This window comes from Lynx canadensis, chromosome B3 (assembly GCF_007474595.2).
Source record: "Lynx canadensis isolate LIC74 chromosome B3, mLynCan4.pri.v2, whole genome shotgun sequence".
Taxonomy (NCBI): Eukaryota; Metazoa; Chordata; class Mammalia; order Carnivora; family Felidae; genus Lynx; species Lynx canadensis.
Genome location: NC_044308.2, coordinates 59,645,206 through 59,669,712, shown reverse-complemented (window position 1 = coordinate 59,669,712; position 24,507 = coordinate 59,645,206). Strand labels below are relative to the sequence as shown.

Genomic DNA, 24,507 nt, shown 5'->3' with positions numbered 1-24,507 from the left:
GACAACGCTATAAACTGGGAGACAGGGAGGGACAATATGGCTCCCCTCAGTTTGGGCCAGGCTGCGGAATTGCCAGACAGTACTTATCCGGGAAACATCCTAACTAGAAGCTTCTTCCGGCGCCAAGGCAATCGACTCGCCCCTCCACCCGGTCCCTCAGAGCCCCACCCCTGCCCAAGTCGGAGTGGGCGCTCCCCGTGGAAAACGAGCGGGGGCTGACGCGGGCGGCCACCACCCCAAGACCAAGGGAGTCCGCAAGGCCGGAGCGTCGCTGCCCCAACCCTGCCCCTGCGGCGCCAGAGCTCCACCCCCTGACAGGCAGCAGCCAATGAACGGTTCTTGCCGCCGGCCTTTAAGAACGGCGCACACTCTGCCTGCAGCGGACGCTGCCGGCCTAGCACTCCAACGGAGTTTCCATGGAGACCGAGGCTGGGCCCGGGCGGCCTAGCGGCGTTGCCATGGAGACAAGTCCCGGGCTGGGGCTCCGAAGCCCCGGCGCTCCGCTAGCTCAGAACCCCGCGGAGCCGCTGTGCGAGGCCGGAGCCGCAGTGGCGGCAGCACGCTGGGACCTGCGGAAACACTCTTTGCTCATCGTGATCGGCGATATTGGTACAGAGAGTCAGCTGAGGGCCGTGCGGGCCCACCTTGAACAAGGTGAGCCGCTGTCCTGGCTGTGCTCGGGGCATCCTTCATCCCGTGCTTTTCCGCCATCTGTGTGTACGTCTGCATTCTCCATCCCTAGGTTGCACTTCCTGAGATCTGCCCTCCCTTGTTAATCTGAATCATCAGTGCATGTCACTTGCATCTTCCATGTCGTGCATAGCCTCTCTAGCTACTAACATCTCTCTTTCCCCATCCCTCCCGTACACCCCAAGGCGTTCCGCAATCTCCCTGAGGCAGGGGAGCTCTATACAGTCCCTGGGGCCACTCTGGTCACACCCCTCCCACCCGCAGTGTCTCGGGTCGGATGTCTTGAAAGTCCTTACCATCCCCTGGAGAGTCCATGTTCCTACCTTAGTTTCTTCTCTAGGTCCCTGAACAGGAACAGTGTGCTTTCTGAACGTCCCAGACAAATCTTAAATCTCTCAGTGCCAGCGGTAAACCTGAGAGAGTGACCTTCTTGGCCACTATCTCCTCAGCCCTCACCTCCCTCTCCAGTTGCCTGCCTGTGGCGCAGTGCTGCGGAGCCACCTGCGGGTGGAAGCAAGCCGCGGAGGGGTGGAGGCAAAGAGGGGGCATAGAAGGAGAGACTAGAATACTATTTAGCTGTAAAGACCAAGAAGGCAGCCCCCAGTATCTGGGAACTGGCCCTTGAGTGTCACTTCTATCACAATTGGGCAATTCTGCAAGAAAATTACTACATACAAACTCATTAATGACCAAGTTTAGCCTAACCTCTGCCCTTCTTTCTCTGGCTCAGGCAAAGCTCAAGAAAGACACAGGATGGGAAATAGACATAGGCACTAGCCACCTTTCTTAAAGACGTCACTGAGGCTGATCATGGCAATCCTTATCCTCTCCCTGTCCTCATGAGCTTGGAAGTATTCCCCTAAGTCCATCCCCATTGACCTTATCTAGAGCCCTCTCTTTTTTTTTTCTCTCTCTCTCACAGGGATTCTCTCCTGGAACATTGACTTATCATCCTTTGACTTGAACCAACAATTGAGACTCTTCATTACCCGGCACCTAGCTCACTTCTCCTCAGAGGTCAAAGGTTAGGACTAGTGTCATTTGTCTATAGTTCTTGGGGTGAGGGCTGGTTACAGAATGTCAGAGGTCCAGTCTCCCTGGCAGAGCTGGCTTTGTGGGAGGTTTGGGTCAGGCAGAAGGGAGGGACTACTGAGGGGAAAGTTGGAAAGCTAGGAGGCTATCCTCCGCATACCCAGGACTCTTTGCATACACATGGTATGATGGTGGAGGGCGCCGGGAGAACAGAATTTCTACCTGACAAGAGGGTGGCTTATGGACAGCTGTTGACATGCACTAAGGGAATGAGGTACTTCTCTTGAGTGATTAATCATCTCCCATGCAAAAATCCACTCTTTTTTGTGTGTGTGTTCCTCTTTCTGTATATCCTAGCCTCGTTGCTTCCCTTTATAGAGACCTGTGAGTGCCCCAGTTACCTTCCCGGATCTTTGCTTAGCACCTTTCCCTCAGTCTACACAGCCCCCCCCCCCCTCCAGGTTTCAGGATTCCTTGTTCCTCCTTTGGGTCATCCAACAGCTCTTGAGAACAGAGCAGAATCCTGGTCCTAAAAGCTGATGAGCACCATGAAATCCAGGGTTGAAGCAGGGTCTCCTGGATTGCCACTACAAGAGATAGTCACACTCTGAGGTTTGGCTCCGAAATCCAAGTCCACAGGATTCAATTTCCCATTCTGCTGAGTGGGAGAAATGAGTTAGGAATTTGAGAAAATATTTCAGGCAATGTCATTCCATGGCAGTATCTGTGGGGAGACTGCAGAAAGGCCTATATCCCACTATAAAAGTGTTGGGCATCTGGTCATGCTATCGGTAAATGCTGACACACCAATCCATGTGCCAGTGCCTTTATGGAAAATAAAATCCATCCAACTCAACAGTCACTGCCACCAAATGACTGAATTCTTATCTTATACAGATAAGTCTCAATTATCCAGTGTAGTGGGTAATCACCAACCCTTCTCTTCCTATTCCTCCTGCTAACTGCCACATTTTTAGTCATTTCCCTGATCACTGACTCTTCTAGAGACGTTCCTAGAGAGAGGAGATGAGAGGGTTAATATGACCGATGTTCCATTATCTTAGGAATATGTGCAGCATTTTAAAAAATGTGAAGCTGGCATCTCTTTGATGTGACTGGCTTCCTGTGAAGCTAGCCACTCACTGTTTTGAGACTGCCTTCTGTTTAGAATTATTCATGTCATGCCTTCCTCCATTAGCACTGATGATTGAAAATCGACAGTTTTGCCATTTATTACTCCGACCATCTCTGGTGCAAGCTGGATAAGGGGATGACACTGGATAAAATTAATGACTGAATTGAAGTTTGGTGGGTATGTGCTGATGTTAACAATTCACACTGAATTCTCTAATTTTGTCCTTTGGGCCACAGAAACTTAAGAGTAGGCCGCGTTCTGGAATGGTGTAAGAATGAAGAAAACTTAAAGCAAAATGCTTAGCCATTCTTCAGATTAACATTCAGGGATGCTTGGAAAGATGCTTACAGATAGATGCATAGTTACGCTCAGCCATTTCTCAGAAATAACCACTAATATATGAACACCTACTTGATCTTTATAATCAGTTTCGCCATGGCGTCCTTCAGGGGCCTAGGACCATACTCCTAAGATCAGGGCTCACTTTAGTCTACTGGATTTTTTTTTTTTTTAAGTTTTGGACATTTTCATGGTGGCCTATGTCCCTGGAGAACAGTGGAGAATTTCCTGGAAAAACCCACATGGCTCAAGACAGCCACAGCCCCACCCCTGCTGGCTCTTCTTTCAGCTGTCCCCACAAACAACAGTCAGCCCAAAGCAGCTGCAGACACTGCCCCGCCCTTCAGCCTCCCATTTGCCAAGTAGCAAAGGGAACCAGGCTGCGGTGATGGGTTCAAGGGGATATGGTATGGCTTAATCCTTTCTGCCCAATCCACAGGCTAGGCAACCATCCCTCTCACCTCTCCTCAACCCTGGGACAAAAGGCTGAGAAAAGAGACAAATACGTATCCTACAGTGTCAGGGCAAGTGCAATCATTCCTATCCACTCTTCACTCTTCACTCAAACACAGAAAAGGAAGGACCCACTGATGGAGTGTCAGTGGCCCAGCTCCTTCTAGTGGTCAAATCTGGTAAAGCTTTCCAAGGTGAATTTTGAGCCAGGTAGTCTCCAGTGGTGACTTGGAGCCTAACTTTCTAATCCTGCAGAAAATCTGGAGCTTCCAAGCATTATGAAACAGACCCAGAAACTATTAGGACAGTGGAAAACTGAGTTTAAACAACACTCTGATACTTTTATTATTGAGCACCTATAGGAAAGGGAGAGACTTTCCTAATTTATAATTGATGATTGATATTCTAAGACTCTAAGAAACATACATTGAAGGATCAGTTTGTAGGCCTTCTGTGAGTCTCCACTAACATTAATGTGCTCTAAAAGTGGTATTTCTGTTCCTTCTGCAAACATGAAAGCCGTTGTGAATTAATACAGTAGTTCATTGGCCCCTACAACTCGGGGTTCTGCCTTGCTGTCCGAACCGGGAAAGCAGCAAACATGAAAGTACTTAACTTCCTACAGGCACCTCCAGTTTTGGGTTTACCTGGGAGCTAGGGGGTACTCTAGAGTTGGTCTGGTCTGAGATTCTGGTTTTAATCTCAATTTGATTCTGATCATAAGTCTACAAAAAGGAGACAAAATTCCAGTGGCATTTGTGCGCTGCAGGTTAGGATTCTAGGAATGAAGCGCTTTTTCATCTTTTATGCCATTCATTCCTCACTGCATTATTAGATGATGGTATTAATACTATACTCATTTTATAGTTCAGGAAGCTTTCAGAGAGGTTAAGTGGCTTGTTTAATGGCATGACCGATAAATTGGTAGAGTCAGGTCTCAAATCCAGGACTTCTAGTCGCGTTTTATGTCTGAGCTCAGGCCTCTCTTTGGCATCTCACCATTTCATTGCAGCAGAGCCTAGGAACACAGCAGGTGGAGGGGCAGTTGTGGTGGGTGGCTGTTCAGAGGGTGAGGGTTGAAGGAAAACTCCAGTGTGAGTTGGAACAATGCCCAGGGTGTGGCCCTTAGGGGTAGCAGCTGAGAATAAGGGGGCTCTGCATTGGCTGGGAAATGTTATTTTGTTCTCTAGCCAAATGTCTACTCAAGTTTCCCTCTTAGCACACTTCAGAGAGCCCTAGAAAGCAGATAGGAGATAGAAGATTTGAAGTGGGAAGAAATACAAAATATGAAGTTGCCGAAGGGAAATGTTTTCCTTTTGTGATGCTCAGAACTCAGCCTGGTTTGTGTTGTGTATCTCTGCAGATGGCCTCCTCAATCCAAATGGGGCTGTTGCCATGTTGCTGCTTTGCATCTCCGGATCTGAGCAAAGATTCCTCCTCCTCTGTTCCTCCCTGCCCCCCCTCCAGTCCTGGTGACTCAGCTCCTCCTCTCCTCTGGCTACAGTTAAGGGGGGGAGGGGGGATGCTGAGAGCAGAGACTATTTTGGCTTCTCTGACCTTCAAAAGCAGTTTTTGGCAGTCTGGGGCAGGGGTGGGGCTGGTGCTGGGGTTTGAGTGGGTGGATGTCAATGTGTGGAAGGCATTAGGAGTTGGCCAGAACTGGGGAGGGTTGATGGAAGAGAAGAGGGCAGGGAAGGACTCTATGGGAGCATGAGCATCACTGGGTTGGAACTGTATGCTAGAGTTCTCAAGATCGTCCCTTTGAGTCTTTTGAGTGCTGAAACAGAGGTAGAGACTAAGGGAAACAGCCAACAATGGAAAGATTAAGTTAGTGTAAGAGACATCAGAGAGAGAAATAGAAAAGTGCAGAGAAAAGGAGAGCACAGGGACCCAATACCCTACAAAGTCATAAGATTTTTTTTTTTTGATCCAAAGAGTACTTTATGTTGCACTTAATAATTGGCCTATAGTTAAAAAAAAAAAAAAAATCTCACTTGGGCCTGGGGCCCTGGTGATCCTCCTTGGTCATTTTTAACTCTCTCACTGAAAAGCAGAAAGCACCCAGCCTCTTCAGATCTAAAGACCCAAGAATTCCAAGTATCAGTGCTAGTGTGGTTACTGTGCTGTGTTGCATTGACACAGAACTACATGCAGCTTCCAGAGTCCCTGTGCCCCACCCAGAAGGGCTAGGGACCATGTGTCTACTCCAGAATTTCAACCTACACTGCAACCTAAAATGAGACTTCTACCCTTCCTGGTTCCTGCAGATGTGGCTCAAAAGCCCACAGTGCTCACCACCCCATCCCCAGCCTTCATCTCAAGCAGTCCCCTCACTTTTATTCCATTCTTTCAGGTCCCCAACCCCTTTGTCTCCTGCTCCTCCAGGGATTGAAGGTCATTCCCTGGGTCTCAGGGGAGAGGCGGCAGATGGTTCCTGAGGGAAGGGGGAGGGCCCAGGCAGCCCACACCTCCTGTATCCCTGCAGTGTGTCATAGCACAGGACTTTGGTCTTTTGGCTGATGCTAAAAGGGCATTTCTTGATGAAGCAGTGTTGAGGGGAGAAGGGCCTTATGGGCCATTGTAGACCACCGTGGCTCTTTGACTTACTAGACAACTCCTCAGCCACCCCCCCCCCCCCACCCGCCAGCCAAGCAGAAGCATCAGAGCACTGACACTGTGAAGGCAAATAAACAGTTAAGTCTCCAGTGCCTCGTCATGGACCAGCCCCTCTTCCCCGCCCAGGCGCCGCCCTCCCCATCAAGCCCCCCCCCCCACTCCCACCCCAAGTGCGGCAGACTCTTCCCTGAAGCTGCCGGCTGAGGCCGGAGCTGCAGCCTCCATGAGGGGCTCCCGCCCACACCCCAGGGTAAGAACCAAACCAAAGGGCTTTGCATGGGGATGGGGGAATGCTGTGGTAGGGGTAGCGGGAAAGGAGTTGATACCTAATCTTGTGTGTTTGGAATTTGCCCAGCAGGGTGGGCAGACTGGGGGGACAGAGAGAAAAGATGAACATTACTGGCTGTGGGGTCAGCTTGGACCCAGGACCAGGCAGAGGCCAGTGGGGCCGGGACTGTGACAGTCCACCTCTCAGGCTGGGCTGGGTTGGGAGACATCAGCCTAGGGGCAGTAGCAGAGGGTGGTGTCTCTGGTTCTGCCTGGTAGCCCGGGGTGCTGGAGGACTTTGGGGGCTGTGTCTTTGGGCAGAGGCAGAAGAATCTGAAGGAAAGGCGGATGTTATGGGAATGCGCCTAATGGGAGGGTCTCTGGTGTCAGCTGCTGGATTGCTCAGCTGCTCCAATGCTGGGGGTGAGCGGGATAGCGAGTTTTTGCCAAGTAAGGCAAGGTGGGGGACACTGTGGAAAAAAAGGGAAGAAAGGGTCACTAAGACGTGGCACGCGCCTCTTCATAGACCAACCTATTTGCAGCGGCACCCCCCACCCCCCATTCCCTGTAAACGGCTTGAGACTGGGACTCTAAGCCCCCGCTTCTGGCTCCCTCTGGAGATTGAGAGGCCACTCGGAGATTGAGAGCACTCCCTCCCCGGCAGCTGCCCCGCATTCCCAGTCCTGTCAAACCCACAGGTTCCAAGTCTCAACCCCACCCCCACCCCATCGCCGCTTCTCTTCCCAAGATGGGGGCTCTGGAACAGAGGCGCCAGTTTCTTCTCCCTCTCTTGTGTCCCCCCCTTCCTCACCCCCCATGCAGAGGCAGCCAAGAAAATGACTTGTCATGCTGGGGTGGGGGGTGGGGGCGGAGCTGGAGCCTGAGCTCAGCGCGCACACTCACACACACTCACACACTGCGGCAAACTGCAGCTGCCCAAGCGGCCCCCCCTCCCCTTCTGCCTCACTGCGGAGACACCTGCCCTCCTGCCTGCTCAGCGTTGGCGGCCCAGGCCACCCCCACAGCATCACTGGCCAAAGGGAAGTGTCCCTTCCTCATATGAAAGAAAAAGGAAAAACAAGTCAATTCCCTTCAGTGGGATTGCTGGGGGAGCAGAAAAGAGAAATAGGGCTTTCTCCTAGGCCTCAAAAGGGTGCATGATATAGACCATGAAGTTGCCAGTCAGAACTGGAGAGCACATGGGTGAAGAACAAGGTCTTTCACCAAGACGTTAACTGGAATCAGAGAAGTCTAGTAGTTATACACAAGGGACTGTGAGGAATGGTCAACTGGTGGAGGAAGAGTGGTAAATAGAAAACAAATCAGTCTGTACCACAGATTTCTTCTTTCAGACCATTCTAGCTCGAATGTGTGACCTTGTGTGTATATGTCGCGGGTAGGGTAGGATTTGCCGTTTTAAATCTGAACTACTTACGACTAGCCTAGGGCTAGCCTGGCCCTTCCCTGAACCTTGATACCCCTCATCTGCCCAAGAGCTGCCCCAGCCTGTCTCTAAGGTGGTTCTCATCCTCTGAACTGACCTCAAAGCTTCCCACAGTTCCCAAATTAATAGAAGAGAACCCTTGAACTCTTCTTGGGCTCCACCCACCCACTATGAGGTTTGTTCTTCGGACACATCTACAGTTCATTTCCCCTGCAGCTGCAAGTGCAGCCCTCTGCTGCCAGATTTGCCTGATCCTGGCACTGTGATTCTTCCTCTTAACAAAGGCCCTGGCCCCAGGCTCCTCATGCCTAAGCCCCAGAAAGAGGAAAGAGCTGGATCACAGAAGAGGGTCTAGGGGACAGATTACGAGCACTCCCACCAATATCTTTCAGACAGCTCACTCCCGGGCCATCTGTTCAACTCTCTTTCTGCAGGGTAACGCCGCTGTGTGCAGCAGTTAGGAAGGGCAGGAGCAGGGGATGGCAGCATCCTCCATTATCTTGTAACCTGCCACTTTCTTTCTTTGCTGCATTGCTTGGTGTTTCATGTGAGTCTGCAAGAGGGAGGCAGACAGGGCATTTGAGGCTGTTTTGTCTTTCTCCATGGCCTGGGGAACACTCTGAATCTCTCCTTCCTTATTTGTGTCTTGTTTGTGGACCCCTAACTCCCATCTCCATCGCAGAGGGCTCATAGGAGAGGGGCAAGGATGAGAGAAGAAACTGTTCACAAGGGATGGGTTGTGGGGCAGTGTACCAGGCCTCTCTTGTGCCTGGGGACATGGAGGTGAGGTGGGAGAGGGAGCTGTAACCTTTGGTGGTGGGAACAGCATGATTGTGTGCATGCTTGTGAGCTCAGGCTTGGCCTCTGAAGAACTAGAGAACAGAACAAGAAATTATACTCCTATTTCTGATCTTTGAATTGTAAAAGCCCAAGGGTTCAGATAAATAGAAACAGTCTTTTGGAAAATGGGAATTCTGGCCTTGGATGGGGAATGGAAAGGAGGATGGGGAGTCTGTAGACACTGCAAAGTGCCCATCTCCATGTTTCCAGGCACTCTACTGGCATGAAAGCCCAGGGCAGAGGCAGGCTAGTGAGGAGAGAGCTGAGTAAGCATCACAACCCCAGGAGCCCTCCCTCCAGCTGAGCCCCCCATCCCCAGGCAGCACCAGGAGCTTAGTGCTCTAGAGGGACAAAAGCTTCTTGTCAATAGGGCAGCCTGAGGCAGGAGTTTCAAGCGGAGGGGGTGGGGGTACCAGACTGAGCAGGCAGAGGGTGTGGCAGATGAAGGGAGGAGAGAAGACAGTCAGTGTGGGTGAAGGGAGGAGGAAACCCTGACAGGGAAGGGCTGGAGGAGCCAGTTCCTAGACCTTACTCAGCAGTATCCAAAGTGGCAGGATCTAAGGATTGCTAGCCTCCTCTTTCCCCTCAGCTCCATTTTCTGACTGTACATTCTTTTCTCTCCTTTCCCACACAATGCCTCTTCCCTTTTACTATACCCACTCTCTTCAATACAAAATCCTGCATCTCTCCCTCAGGCCAGAGGACCCTCTGCCACCAGAGTGAGACCCTTGAGACCGTCATCCTGGTAAACCCCAGTGCCGACAGCATCAGCTCTGAGGTAAGGCCAGGGCCTGTGCCTTGCCACAAGGGCTTGTTGGAAGTGCTGTAACCCACCCCTGCCAGTACTACTGCTGAAAGGCCAAGAATTCCCAGACTTGGCTTTGAACCATCTAGGCTGCTTTATGATCCCCAGCCTTACACTGGAGGTGTTGTGGGCCTACTAGTGGGGAGCATGTCTTTGCAGTACTAAGGGGAACCAGGAACATCCAGTGCCCTTCCCTGAGTTTCCCACATCCATGACCACTCTTGTCCTTCCATTATAGGTTCACCATCTCCTTAGCAGTCAATCAGCTCACAAACTACTGATCTTGAGTGGGCAAAGTTTAGAGCCCGGGGGAGACCTTATCCTACAGAGTGGCACCTATTCTTATCAGAACTTTGCCCAGGTCCTTCACAACCCAGAGGTAAGTGCCATGTCTGAGTCTGGGAGGAATGAAAACTGGGGTAGGACTGGGGCTGTGGGGAGGGATCCAAGGATGGGAAATCTCATGTTGCTTGAAGGTTGGGAACTCTGGCGGAAAAATAGGAGGTGATCACCTCGCAAAGAGGTGGAGACTAGCAGATTGAATCTGAGTTGGGTTAAGGCAACCCCAGCTGTTTACCTGACCTGATCAGCCTTTCATCTCCCATTCCTCTAGATTGCCCAATTGCTCAGCAATAGAGACCCTGGAATCCAGGCCTTCCTCACCGTTTCCTGCTTAGGGGAGGGAGACTGGAGCCACCTGGGACTATCCAGTTCCCAAGAGACCCTGCACCTCCGACTAAACCCTGAGCCCACACTGCCCACCATGGATGGTGTGGCTGAATTCTCCGAGTATGTCTCTGAGACTGTGGATGTGCCATCTCCCTTTGACCTGCTAGAGCCCCCCACCTCAGGGGGCTTCCTGAAACTCTCTAAGCCTTGCTGCTATATCTTCCCGGGTGGCCGTGGAGACTCTGCCCTCTTTGCCGTTAATGGTTTCAACATCTTGGTGGATGGTGGCTCTGATCGCAAGTCCTGCTTCTGGAAGCTGGTGCGGCACCTGGACCGCATTGACTCAGTGCTGCTCACACACATTGGGGCAGATAACCTGCCAGGCATCAATGGACTCCTGCAGCGCAAAGTGGCAGAACTGGAGGAGGAGCAGTCCCAGGGCTCCAGCAGCTACAGTGACTGGGTGAAGAACCTCATCTCCCCTGAGCTTGGAGTTGTCTTCTTCAATGTGCCTGATAAGCTGCGGCTGCCTGATGCCTCCCGGAAAGCCAAGCGCAGCATTGAGGAGGCCTGCCTCACTCTGCAACACCTAAACCGCCTGGGCATCCAGGCCGAACCTCTGTACCGTGTGGTCAGCAACACCATTGAGCCACTGACCCTCTTCCACAAGATGGGTGTAGGACGGCTGGACATGTATGTCCTCAACCCTGTCAAGGACAGCAAAGAGATGCAGTTCCTCATGCAAAAGTGGGCAGGCAATAGTAAAGCTAAGACAGGCATTGTGTTGGCTAATGGGAAGGAGGCTGAGATCTCAGTGCCCTACCTGACTTCTATCACGGCTCTGGTTGTCTGGCTACCAGCCAATCCCACTGAGAAGATTGTACGTGTGCTTTTTCCAGGGAACGCACCCCAGAACAAGATCCTGGAGGGCCTGGAAAAGCTTCGGCACCTGGACTTCCTGCGGTACCCTGTGGCTACACAGAAAGACTTGGCCTCTGGGGCTGTGCCTGCCAACCTCAAACCCAGCAAAATCAAACAGCGGGCTGACAGCAAGGAGAGCCTCAAGGCCACTGCCAAGACAGCTGTAAGCAAGCTGGCCAAACGGGAGGAGGTGGCTGAAGAGGGAGCCAAGGAGGCCCGCTCAGAACTAGCCAAGGAGTTAGCCAAGACAGAGAAAAAAGTAAAAGAGTCATCTGAGAAGCCCCCAGAGAAGCCTACCAAGCCTGAAAGGGTGAGGACAGAGTCGAGTGAGGCACTGAAGGCAGAGAAGCGAAAGCTGATAAAAGACAAGGTAGGGAAGAAGCACCTAAAAGAAAAGATCTCAAAGCTGGAAGAGAAAAAAGACAAAGAGAAAAAAGAGATCAAGAAGGAGAGGAAGGAGCTCAAGAAGGATGAAGGAAGGAAGGAGGAGAAGAAGGATGCCAAGAAAGAGGAGAAGAGGAAAGATACCAAACCTGAGGTCAAGAAAATTTCCAAGCCAGACCTGAAGCCCTTTACCCCTGAGGTACGTAAGACCCTCTACAAAGCCAAGGCCCCTAGCAGGGCCAAAGTGGACAAGAGTCGGGCTGCCCGTGGGGAGAAGGAGCTGTCCTCTGAGCCCCGGACACCCCCAGCCCAGAAGGGGGCTGTACCACCTCCAACAGTCAGTGGGCACAGGGAGCTGGCTCTGTCTTCACCAGAGGATCTCACACAGGACTTTGAGGAGATGAAGCGTGAGGAGAGAGGGTTGCTGGCTGAACAAAGGGACCTAGGACTAGGAGAGAAACCACTCCCTCCAGACACTGCAGAGGAGGGACCCCCAAGCACAACCGGCCAGGAGATACCACCCTCTGTTCCACGGCTGGAACAAGAAGAGCCTATGATGAAGGAGAAAGAGATTGTCCCAGACATCCCTGAAGAACAAGGTAGCAAGGATAGAGGCCCAGACTCTGGGGCTGAAACAGAGGAAGAGAAAGATACCTGGGAGGAAAAGAAGCAGAAGGAAGCAGAGAGGCTCCCTGATAAAATAGAAGCCAGAGAGGAAAGTGAACCTGAGGTAAAGGAGGATGTGATAGAGAAGGCTGAGTTAGAAGAAATGGAGGAGGTGCACCCTTCAGATGAGGAGGAAGAGGAAGAGACAAAGGCTGAAGGTTTTTACCAAAAACATATGCAGGAAGCCTTGAAGGCAACTCCAAGGATCAGGGAGGCCCTCGGGGGCCGGGAAGTAGGACTCCAGGGCAAAGCTCCTGAGAAGGAAACGTCATCATTCCTAAGCAGCCTGGCCACACCTGCAGGAGCCACTGAGCATGTCTCTTACATCCAGGATGAGACAATTCCTGGCTACTCAGAGACAGAGCAAACCATCTCAGATGAGGAGATTCATGATGAGCCGGAGGAACGTCCAGCTCCACCTAGATTTCCTACAAGTACCTATGACCTCCCTGAGCCTGAGGGTCCTGGCCCCTTTGAGGCTAGCCAGCCTACAGACAGTGTTGTTCCTGTCACCTCTAGCAAAGGCTATGGAGCAGCAGAGACTGAACTCACCTACCCCCCCAACATGGTGGCCGCCCCTCTGGCTGAAGAGGAACACGTGTCCTCAGCCACCTCAATCACTGAATGCGACAAGCTTTCTTCCTTTGCCACATCCGTGGCTGAGGACCAATCTGTGGCTTCACTCACAGCTCCCCAGACAGAAGAGACAGGCAAGAGCTCCCTGCTGCTCGACACAGTTACAAGCATCCCCTCATCCCGCACTGAAGCCACTCAGGGCTTGGACTATGTGCCGTCGGCTGGTACCATCTCACCTACCTCTTCACTGGAAGAAGACAAGGGCTTCAAATCACCACCCTGTGAGGATTTCTCTGTGACTGGTGAGTCAGAGAAGAAAGGAGAGATTGTAGGGAGAGGCTTGCCTGGAGAGAGAGCCGTGGAAGAGGAAGAGGAGGAGACCACAAATGTAGAGATATCTGAGAAACTTCCCAGTCAGTTTGGAACCCCGGTGTTTGGTGTCCCTGGGCATACCCTACATCAAGGGGAACCAGTCCTTGGAGAAGTGGAGGAGCGCTGCCTTAGCCCAGATGACAGCACAGTGAAGATGGCCTCTCCTCCACCATCTGGCCCACCCAGTGCCACCCACACACCCTTTCATCAGTCCCCAGTGGAAGAAAAGTCTGAGCCCCAAGACTTTCAGGAAGCAGGCTCCTGGGGAGGAACTAGGAGTACACCAGGTATGGGCAAGGAAGATGCTGCAGAGGAGATAGTTAAGACAGGGCCTGAAGAGGTCACATTGGAGGAGAGAAAGGTGCCTCCTCCCAGGAGCCCCCATGCCCAGGAAGCACCTGTCAGCATCGTTGGAGAACACACAGGCTGCACTATCCAGCTGTTGCCAGAACAGGACAAAGCAATAGTCTTTGAGACTGTGGAGGCAGGAGAGCCCACAGGCCCAATTCTGGGAACAGAAGCTCTTTCCAGAGATTTGAGAACGTCACTCCAAGAATCTAGTGAAACTCAGAAAGATGGGGTGCTCCAGTTTCCTGACCAAAGCCTCTCCCCTGAAGATGCAGAGTCCGTATCTGTACTCAGTGTGGTCTCACCAGACACAGCCAACCAAGAAGCCATCCCCAGGTCTCCCTGTGGCCTGACAGAGCAGCACCTACACAAAGACCTTTGGCCAGAGGTATCTCCAGAAGACACCCAGTCACTTTCTCTCTCGGAAGAGAGTCCCAGCAAGGAGACCTCTCTGGATATCTCTTCTAAGCAGCTCTCTCCAGAAAGCCTTGGCACCCTCCAGTTTGGGGAACTAAGTCTTGGAAAGGAAGAAAAGGGGCCTCTGATACAGGCTGAGGACACCTCTCAGCACCTAGTGCGTACATCTATTCCAGAACCCTGTGCAGCCACACTGTCACCTCCCACAGATGGGACCACTGGTTACTCTGTACTGGCAGACATCACAGATAAGAGCCCTGATGGAAAGTTACCTACCAGCTCCTTCTCTCACTCTACATTGTTGGGAGATGAGAAGCACTCACCTGGTGTGATCACAAGCCCTGGTGAACACATTCTGACACCTGACAGCTCCCTCACCAAGAGTCCTGAGTCTTTGCCAAGCCCTGCCATGGAGAGCATTGCCATGGAGTGGGAAGGTAAAGTTCCAGAGTTGAAAGACAGAACCCCAGAGCAGAGGGACAAGGGACCTGAACCAAAAGATGAAGTCTTACAGCAGGACAAAATTCTGGAGCAGAAGGATGACATTGTAGAGCAAAAGGATACAGCCATTGGCCAGAAAGATAAGGCTCTGGAAGAGAAGACTAAGGCTGTAGAGCAGCAGGATAAAGCTTTAGAACAAAAAGGCAGAGACTTAGAACAAAGGGACATAGCCCTGGAACAGAGGGACAAGGCCCTGGAATCAAAAGACAAAGACTTAGAACAAAAAGACAAGGTTCTGGAACAGGAGGACAAGATCCCAGAAGAAAAAGGTGAAACCTTAGAACAAAAAGTCAGAGACGTTGAGCATAAAGACAGGGCTCCAGAGGACAAGGTCCCTGAACTGAAGGGCAAGGCCTTAGGACAGACAGACGAAGTCCCTGAGCAGGAGGAGAAGGCCCATGGACAGAAGGATAAGGCCTTAGAACAAAAAGACATAGACTCAGAACAAAAAGGCAAGACCCAAGAACAGAAGGAGGAGGCCTTGGAAAAGAAGGATGAGGCCTTAGAACAAAAATACTGGGCCTTAGAACAGAAGGATGAAGCCCTGGAACAAAACAATAAGGCCACTGAACAGAAAGATAAGGCTCTGGAAGAGAAGGACAAAACTCAGGAGCAGGAGAGCCCAGTGCAGGAGGATAAAACCATGAAACCAAAGGAGAAGATCCTAGAGGAAAAATCTCCAGAAAAAGTTAAGGCTGTGCAACAGGAAGAAGAAGCTCTGCCGGAGAAGACCAAAGTTCTGGGGCTGGAAGAGAGCCCAGTGCATGAGGACAAGGCCCTGGATCAGGGAGAGAAGTACTGGAAGGAGCAGGATGTGGTACAGGAGTGGCAAGAAACATCTCCATCCAGAGATGAGCCAGTTGGAGAACAGAAAGAGCCTGCCCGGACCTGGGAGGACACATCTCCTGAGCAGGAGGACAGGTACTGGAGGGGCAGAGAGGATGTGGCCCTGGAACAGGACACATACTGGAGGGAGCTGAGCTGTGAGCGTAAGGTCTGGTTCCCTCATGAGCTGGATGGCCAGGGGGCCCGGCCACGGTACACAGAAGAGCGGGAGAGCACTTTCCTTGATGAGGGGCCAGATGATGAACAAGAAGTGCCCCCACTGGAGCACACGCCTCAGAGCCCCTGGGCCTCAGACTTCAAGGGTTTTCAGGAGCCCTCACCACAGAAGGGACTGGAGGTGGAGCGCTGGCTTGCTGAGTCACCAGTTGGGCTGCCTCCAGAGGAAGAAGACAAGCTGACCCGTTCCCCTTTTGAAATCATCTCTCCTCCAGCCTCCCCACCTGAGGTGGTTGGACAGAGGGTTCCTCCAGCTCCTGGACAAGAAAGCCCTATCCCAGAGCCTGAGCCCATGCTACCCATGAGGAACGAACCCACCACCCCCTCATGGCTGGCTGACATCCCACCATGGGTGCCCAAGGACAGACCCCTGCCCCCTGCACCCCTCTCCCCAGCTCCAGCTCCCCCCACGCCTGCCCCAGAACCACACACTCCTGCACCCTTCTCCTGGGGCACCACTGAGTATGACAGTGTGGTGGCTGCAGCACAGGAGGCAGCAGCTGAGTTGGAAGGTGGGCCATACTCTCCCTTGGGGAAGGACTATCGCAAGGCTGAAGGGGAGACAGAAGAAGAAGGTGGGGCTGGGGCTCCTGGCAGCAGCCCTCAAAGCTCAAAGGTTCCAGAGGCCAGTGAAAGCCATCCCACCAAGGAGCCCGAACAGATAGAACCTGAGCAGAGAGAGCCCACACCCTATCCTGATGAGAGAAGTTTCCAGTACGCAGACATCTATGAGCAGATGATGCTTACTGGGCTTGGCCCTGCATGCCCCACTAGAGAGCCTCCGCTTGGGGCAGCTGGGGACTGGCCCCCACGCATCTCAGCCAAGGAGGAGGCTGCTGGCCGAAACCCATCTGCAGAGAAGGAGCTTTCATCTCCTGTCTCACCCAAGAGCCTCCAATCTGACACTCCAACCTTTAGCTATGCAGCCCTGGCGGGACCCACTTTACCCCCTAGGCAAGAGCCTGAGCCGGGTCCAAGTATGGAGCCCAGCCTCACCCCACCTGCAGTGCCCCCCCGTGTTCCTATCCCCCTGAGCAAAGGCCCAAGCCCCTCTCTTAATGGTAATATCCTGAGCTGTAGCCCAGATAGGAGAACCCCATCACCCAAGGAATCAGGCCAGGGTCACTGGGATGACAGCACTAGTGACTCAGAGCTGGAGAAGGGAGCACGGGAACAGCCAGAGAAAGAGGCCGAGTCCCCGAGTCCCCCTCACCCCATCCCTGCAGGGCCCCCTACATTGTGGCCTGAAAGTGAGGCACATACCAGCCCTCCCTCGGACTCACACCTGGGCCCTGCCCGACCCAGCCTGGACTTCCCTGCTTCAGCCTTTGGCTTCTCCTCATTGCAGCCAGCTCCCCCACAGCTGCCCTCTCCTGCTGAACCCCGCTCAGCACCCTGTGGCTCCCTTGCCTTCTCTGGGGACCGAGCTCTGGCTCTGGCTCCGGGTCCCCCCACCAGAGCCCGGCATGATGAGTACCTCGAAGTGACCAAGGCCCCCAGCCTGGACTCCTCACTGCCCCAGCTCCCATCACCCAGCTCTCCTGGGGCTCCTCTCCTCTCCAGTCTGCCAAGACCTGCTTCACCAGCCCTGTCTGAAGGCTCCTCCTCTGAGGCCACCACACCTGTGATTTCAAGTGTGGCTGAGCGCTTCCCTCCTGGCCTGGAGGGTGCAGAACGGGGGTCTGGAGAGCTGGTCTCAGGAATGGAACCAGCTGCCCAAAGTCTCTGGGACCTCACTCCTCTGAGCCCAGCACCCCCAGCTTCACTGGACTTGGTCCCAGCTCCAGCTCCAAGCTTACCTGGAGACATGGATGACAGCACTCTGCCCTGCCGCCTGGAATGCACAGGAGCTGCCACCAAGAAGCCAAGCCCATTCCAGAGTCCCTCTGGGGATTGTGCCACCAATGGCCCAACTGAAACCAGCCCCAACCCCCCAGGCCCTGCCCTGGCCAAGGCTGAGAAAGAAGCAGCTGAGACTTGCCCTGCCTGGGAACGTGGGACCTGGCCTGAGGGAGCCGAGAGGAGTTCCCGACCTGACACACTTCTTTCCCCTGAGCAGCCACTGTGCCCTGGAGGGGCTTCTGGAGGCCAACCCAGAAGTGTCTCCCCTGAGGTTGAGGCTGGGCCCCAGGGATTCGCTGCTGAGCTCCGGCCCCACCGAGGGGAACTCTCCCCATCTTTTCTGAACCCACCTCTGCCCCAATCCACAGATGAAGGTGACCTCTCAACTGAAGATGCTCGGCTAGTAGGGAGGGGAGGGCGGCGCCGGGCAGGGGGCCCAGGGGCCACAGGGGGCCCGTGCCCTGTGGCTGATGAGACACCCCCAACATCAGCCAGTGACTCAGGCTCCTCACAATCAGATTCTGATGTTCCACCAGAAACTGAGGAGTGTCCATCCATCACAGCTGAGGCAGCTCTTGACTCAGATGAAGATGGGGACTTCCTGCCTGTGGACAAAGCTGGAGGGGTCAGTGGGACTCACCATCCCAGGCCTGGCCATGACCCACCCCCTATCCCTCAGCCAGACCCCCGCCCATCCCCTCCTCGCCCTGATGTGTGCATGGCTGACCCTGAGGGGCTCAGCTCAGAATCTGGAAGGGTAGAAAAACTACGTGAGAAGGAGAAAGCACAGGGGAGAGTAGGGCGCAGGGCCCCAGGCAGGGGCAAGCCAGCATCTCCTGCCCGGCGTCTGGATCTTCGGGGAAAACGCTCACCCACCCCTGGTAAAGGGCCTGCAGATCGAGCATCCCGGGTCCCACCCCGACCACGCAGCACTCCAAGCCAAGTCACCCCAGCAGAGGAAAAGGATGGACACAGCCCCATGTCCAAAGGCCTAGTCAATGGACTCAAGGCAGGATCATGTAAGTATAACATGAAAAGTTAGAGATTGTGGGTTGGGGTTGGGTGTGGCTGGTCAAAGACTCCAGGAGTAGGAGAAACTGTGGAAGATTGCTAAAAGTGTCTACTTTACCTCTCCAATGAGTCCTGGCTTGTCTCTACAGCGGCCTTGGGTTCCAAGGGCAGCTCTGGCTCCCCTGTATACGTGGATCTCGCCTATATCCCGAATCATTGCAGTGGCAAGACTGCTGACCTTGACTTCTTCCGTCGAGTGCGTGCATCCTACTATGTGGTCAGTGGGAATGACCCTGTCAATGGCGAGCCGAGCCGGGCTGTGCTGGATGCCCTGCTGGAGGGCAAGGCCCAATGGGGGGAGAATCTTCAGGTGAGTGGCAGGGGATGCCAAGGAGGAGGTCTGGTCAAAGCTTACTCAGTGGAACACAGTCTCTATTCATAAAAGAACTGAACCCTTTCTATGGGCAGTGGGACTACTTCCTAGACCATCAGGTGTGATGCCCCATCCCCCTCACTTACCTTCCCTTCATAATGTCACATCAGGCATGTCTTGTCTCCCTCCTAGGTGACTCTAATCCCTACCCATGACACGGAGGTGACTCGTGAATGGTACCAGCAGACTCATGAGCAGCAGCAACAACTGAATGTTCTGGTCCTGGCTAGCAGCAGCACCGTGGTCATGCAAGATGAGTCCTTTCCAGCCTGCAAGATTGAGTTCTGAAAGAACCACACTCCTTTCCCCAGGAATCTGCTTCCCCAGCTCCCTTAGAGAATGGCTATTGCTGAGTCCATTGGGGTTGAGGGACACGGGAGCTGGGGTGGGGAAGATGGGGCGGGATGTCTTGTTGTGGGAATTTGGGCTGGGCTAAATGGGAGAGGTTGTCCCTCCCCCTCATCCATACCCAACGGGATTTTCAAAACCAAAGGCAACAGGGATTGGATAGAGGGAGGACACGAAATTAGGATAGGAGGTCATCTGATGCCTGAGAACTCTGGAGTGACACCCTCTCCTAACACTACCAAATGTTCGTATTGGGTGGGAAGGAAGGATGGGTCTCAGCAACCTCCTCCCTTATGGAGGGAGATCATATATCCCCAAGCCCAGGGACCTCTTTATCTCTATTTAGCAACCCAAGGAAGAATTTCCAGTAATAATTTATGTGACCTGGGGCAGGATTCTGTCAGTAAGGTACCCAGAGCTGCGCCCCTTCCTCCATCTCCCATTCCCTTACCCACCGGGGTCTGGGTTCCAGCAGGGGTCTAGGGGTAAACCACTGCTATACTGTCCCACTGCCCCCCACCATATCTGAATGTCTCAATACAAAACTTGAAGCTCTTTTGACCAACAGACTGGTGAGAGAAGAAAGTTGCTTATCCTCCCAGCCCCTGCTTCATACCATTCACATCCCAGAGCTGTGCCCAGACCAGGCCTATTGGGCAGCACAAGAGGGGCAAGGAGAGCCCAGCCCCAATCCCAGAATTCCTCCAAGCTCCCTGACCTTTTGACGTTTTCACCTACCCATTCCAATTATCCTCATTCCTTTTCATCCCCTGCTTGGCTTCTCTGCATGTGGTCATCTGCTGTGGCCTGGTGTGTAATGGGTTAAAAATAAGCCACTGCCTGACATCCCAACATTTGACACCCCAGCAATGTGTGACTCCCCCCAACATTCCACTATGCCATCCTGCAGCTGAAATGGGAACACTGGCTGCCTTTCCAGCCCTAAACTCTTGGACAGAGGATCTGGGAGGTAGAGGCTATGCCAGAGAACTTGGGGAAAATGAGAGGAAGGGAAGAGGGAGACAGACAAAGCTGAGCTAAAGCTGAACTCCTACTGAGTAAGATGAAAACAGGCTGAAGAAACCACCCCAGGAGAGGACCTCTCCCCAAGCAAGCCAATGAGCAGCCCTGCCAGACTATCGCCGGACTGAGAAATCCAGACACTCGTCAGGGCTCGGCTTCTCTGCCAAATGACTGTGTGGAAAATAATATGAGCCGGCCTGTGTTCTTCCTAGCTCCCACCCTCCCTCTGCTGCTGTGCTCTGCTCCTCCCCACACTTCCCTGCTATAGTTCCCAGCTGCTGTAATGGAGCCGCCTCCAACTCTAACAATAAAATCAAGTTCATTACAGATGCTGTCGTGAGGCTTAGGCTTTTTCTGACTCTACACATTGCTTAGTTGCTGGACCTTGGCTTCTACCTCTCTGCTTCTCCTGGCACTGTCATTGATTTTGATGTCTTTGATAACTGGAAGCAGCTCCAGGACCCAGGGAAGCCAGAGAACATCGGGTAGATAAAGGTAGAAAAGATATGGGGAGCCAGCATAATTTCTGAAAATGAGAATGCCAGAGAATGAGGAATAGGGGCCTAGGGTTGGGAGATACATTTGGTTTGGGGGAGGGAAGAGAGGAGCAGGGTGTCTGGGAAGGGGATCTGCATACTCTTGACTTGGGGTCAAGAGCTGAGGACTGAATAGCATCAGATACCCTGGATAAGGGAACACCAAAGAGTCAAAGAGTTGAGAAGCCCTAAGAGATCCAGAGCCTATTGAGGTTGTCATGAGCATTCACCTGTGCATTTAGAATTTCCATGAAGTTAATACTGGATTTTTCCCTTGCAGTGAAACCCTTTATAGTCGTAGGTATGTCAGGAGAGGCCAGGTTGTTAATGTAAATATATGGGGAAGGGGATATTCCAGCCCTCCCAGTGTGCTGGGCTTTCTCAGTGTAAATGTCAAGGAGGTAAAGAAAGACCATAACCCCTTTATATCAACTCCTCCTTGACACTCACCCCAAATCATCAGAGTGGAAAATTAAGAGGGTGAATCTAAAGATCTGGTGAGAAGGCAAGTACCCACTGCTGCTTCACAGAAATAGAAACTCTGTCCCCGACAACACTACTCATTTAAGACATTTTAGGATGGTGGGCTGACTGCCATAGGGCCCTCCTGGGATGCCCGATCTCTTTTAATGTTTTAAAATGTTTATTTATTTTTGAGTGAGAGAGAGGCAGATTACAAGCAGGGGAGGGGCAGAGAGAGAGGGAGACACAGAATCAGAAGCGGGCTTCAGGCTCTGAGCTGTCAGCACAGAGCCTGACATGGGGCTCTAACCAACGAACTGTGAGATCAGGACCTGAGCCAAAGTCGGTCACTTAACCAACTGAACCACCCAGGCACCCCCCTGATCTCTTTATTTTATAGTTCCTTCCCACTCAACAATAGCAGCTTTTGACTGGTTCAAATTAATTCAGTCACACATGATTGATTTATAGTCATATTCATACTTGAATTCACAAGGACATCATCACCACCATCAACATTTTTATTATTTCATATTTATTGAGCACTCATAATGTTCTGGCCACCCCACTGCAATGACTGCATTATTCCTCCTACCCATACCCATTCCCATCCCCATATCTTTGGGAAAAGCTTCATAATCACACCTGACCCTAAAGACATAATGATAAAACGAAAAACCTCTTGGGGACCCTGGAGTGTTTGGTCTTTGGCCAGTCTGTCCCTGGCACTACTACAGAAATATATATAATCTTTCCTCATGTCTGTACAATATTGATCTCTGCTGATTGCTTAAAATAGAACCTGATTTTCTCTGCTACAGCATCTCTTAAGCCAAGTAGCCCCACAACAAAAGGAGACCCAGCTTCACAGATTGGCCAAGAACCCCCAGAGCATTTTAAGTAGTTACTCTTAAAATTTTCACAGCAACCAAAACCTATTTTTCCCTAGAGCTATTGCCCAGAGGAACACTACTGGGGCAGAGGGGGAACTTGCGATGTTATATAAAACACCCATAAACCCTATCTAAAGATTAATGGCCACAATGGATGTTTGTTTGGGAAAGGGACTCTCTTTCCGACCCCCTCCCCAGACATTTCAGACAGCCATCCTAGGCCCACCTGAGGAGTGCTAGCAAAGACAAAAATATTCCTGAATGCACATATGGTCTAAGGGTACCTTGAGAAGTTGTGAATATTTCCCCAGAAAGAGGAGACCTGGGAGTCCCCTTTTGCACTTGATGTCCCCGGATGGTGTCTTCAGCAGTTAAGTGGCATTTCCTTTAACAATCTGGAATTTCTTGGGATGCTCAGAGGACGTTGGGTAATGATACTTCAGCCCACCCCTTTATGGAAATCCTATTCAAGTCTAATGGCCATATGAGGAGTCAATGGTGGCTTTGAACATGAAATTGGCTCCCCTCCAAGCCCAGCTCGGGCACAGTTCTTGGCTTCATGCCAAGAGGACTGCTTCCTCAGACACCTCTGGTGAGATCCAAGGTCTTACACTGGTAGGTGAGTTAGCCAACAGAAAAAGTTGCTAGCTCAAATAGCTGGTATAGTGTGACACCACTAATGAGAACACGATTAATCACATGTTGCTGGTGGAAGGGGTGAGTGCTGGTTACAGGCTAGAGACTGGCTCTGAGGGTTTGGATCACTAGATTGATACTGGGCTTGGGGAATATCCTCTCCAGGCAGCTGGTCAGTCACCTCAGGGACCACCCAGGACTGCTGATTAACCTCAGGGACCTCCTGTACCTGCAGATCATCCTCCCCAGGAAACTCTTGGGATGGTTTATCTACCTCAGGAATGTCCTGAGACAACAGATTGATTGCAGAAGCCTCTTGGATTAGCCTGCCAACCTCTACAAAGAACTGGCATGACTCGCTGAGCTCCTCAGGGATCTCTTGGGCTGGCTTGCCAATTTCTACACCAATTTCCTGGACCAGGCCACCAACCCCTACAGGGAACCCATGGGCCAGCCTGCCAACCTCCACAGAGACCTCCTGGCATGGCCGGCTGACCTCCTCAGGGTTCTCCTGGCAAAGATGGCAAGCTTCCTCAGAGATTTTCTGGCACAGTTGGCTCGCCTTCTGGCATGGCTGGTGGATTTGAGGGACCTCCTGGCATATCTGGTTAACATTATCATGATCCTTCTGGCATGGCTGGCTGATGACAGGGACCTCCTGGCATGGCTGGCTGAACTCTTCAGGGATGTCTTGGCATGGCTGGCTGATGTCAGGGACCTCCTGGCATGGCTGACTGATCTCCTCAGAAACTTCCTGGCATGGCTGGCTGGTTTCCACAGGTGGTTCTTGTGAAGACTGGCTTGGTTCAATAGGCTCTTGCATCCCTTCAATGGGGAACTCTTGTTCTCCATTCCCAGGGAGCATCCCAAGGCCTTGATGTTCTTCAATCATGTGTGAACTTACAGAAGGTTGATCACTGAAGCCAAAAGGGCAGTTACCATCCACTGCAGTAGGGGAGGAAGGACCAGCACTGGACACAGTACTGGAAGGACCACTGCTGTCTGTAAAGCAAAGTCAGGAAACCAAGTCAGGCAAGCTGGAAGAGTAGGTTAAATTCTATGTATGTAGTCCAAATACCAGAATATACGGCCTATGTTAGTCATGTGTTGAGAAAAGAGGGTCTGATTCTTCCTAAGTTATGGAGAGGCTCCTAAATTAGCCCAGCTCAGGAACTGTTGGTCTGGCATAATGTATACTACAGGAGTATACAGGAGCACTAAGGTATATCTAAGACTTCAGAAGAGAGTGCTAAGGCCTATGTCACCCAGTTCTTTCACAAATGTACCCCCACCCTAACTCCAAATTCCCATTGTCCCTCATTCTTACTTTGGAAGCATATCAACGCTGTATTCCAGTGGTTCATAATCAGGGGTATGTACCAAAACTATGGAATATTTAAAAAAATACAAATTTCCAGGTTCCATCTCCAGAAATTCTAATTCTGTAGGTTTAGGGTAAACGTGTGGGGTAGAGGGGGAAAAAGGCAATATATTTTATTGAAACACTCCCCATTAAACCTGATGTACATCTTTTGTTAAGAATCATTTTTTTAAGACAATCAGCTTATTTCTGCAGCAAAGGTAATCATTCTTTATAGCCCAAGAGATAAGTAAGCAGGAGAATGTAGCAAAATCTTGTGAATCAGAACAGCAGGAAGGAAAATTACCTGAAGATGGAAGACTGCCATGGAATCTAAATGGCAGAAGTTCTTAATTAACCCTTCTAGGGGTCACTGAACTCTTTGAAACTTTAATGAAAATCACAGACTATCTTCTTAGAAAAATG

At 51.9% G+C, this 24,507-nt stretch overlaps 2 protein-coding genes across 17 annotated transcripts in view; one reads left to right on the top strand and one right to left on the bottom strand.

Annotated features, from left to right (window-relative positions):
* Positions 1-510: 510 nt before the first annotated feature.
* On the top strand, positions 511-20,523 carry MAP1A (microtubule associated protein 1A). 2 transcript variants are annotated; one of them, XM_030318342.1, is made up of 7 exons: positions 511-654; positions 1,613-1,714; positions 9,512-9,594; positions 9,860-10,000; positions 10,235-18,398; positions 18,540-18,760; positions 18,956-20,523. In XM_030318342.1, the coding sequence occupies exons 5-7, from the start codon at positions 10,385-10,387 to the stop codon at positions 19,109-19,111; spliced, it is 8,391 nt and encodes a 2,796-aa protein (XP_030174202.1). In that variant the 5' UTR covers positions 511-654; positions 1,613-1,714; positions 9,512-9,594; positions 9,860-10,000; positions 10,235-10,384; the 3' UTR covers positions 19,112-20,523. The 2 variants fall into 2 exon arrangements, with proteins under 2 accessions (XP_030174202.1, XP_032449550.1); XM_032593659.1 differs by lacking the exons at positions 511-654; positions 1,613-1,714 and adding an exon at positions 6,442-6,515.
* Positions 20,524-21,699: 1,176 nt separating this feature from the next.
* PPIP5K1 (diphosphoinositol pentakisphosphate kinase 1) overlaps positions 21,700-24,507 on the bottom strand; it is a 43,131-nt gene continuing 40,323 nt past the window's right edge. For all 15 annotated transcript variants that reach the window (XM_030318323.1, XM_032593651.1, XM_032593650.1 and 12 more), the window contains one exon: positions 21,700-23,723. In XM_030318323.1, the coding sequence (XP_030174183.1) occupies positions 22,777-23,723 (947 nt within the window). In that variant the 3' untranslated portion in view covers positions 21,700-22,776. The remainder of the gene's footprint in view (positions 23,724-24,507) is intronic.

Coding starts and splice junctions, on each gene's coding strand:
- MAP1A (XM_030318342.1), top strand. CDS start 10,385: ATGGATGGTGTGGCTGAATTCTCCGAGTATGTCTCTGAGACTGTGGAT. Junction 18,399..18,539: donor TGGACTCAAGGCAGGATCAT/GTAAGTATAACA, acceptor TTGTCTCTACAG/CGGCCTTGGGTTCCAAGGGC. Junction 18,761..18,955: donor AATGGGGGGAGAATCTTCAG/GTGAGTGGCAGG, acceptor TCTCCCTCCTAG/GTGACTCTAATCCCTACCCA.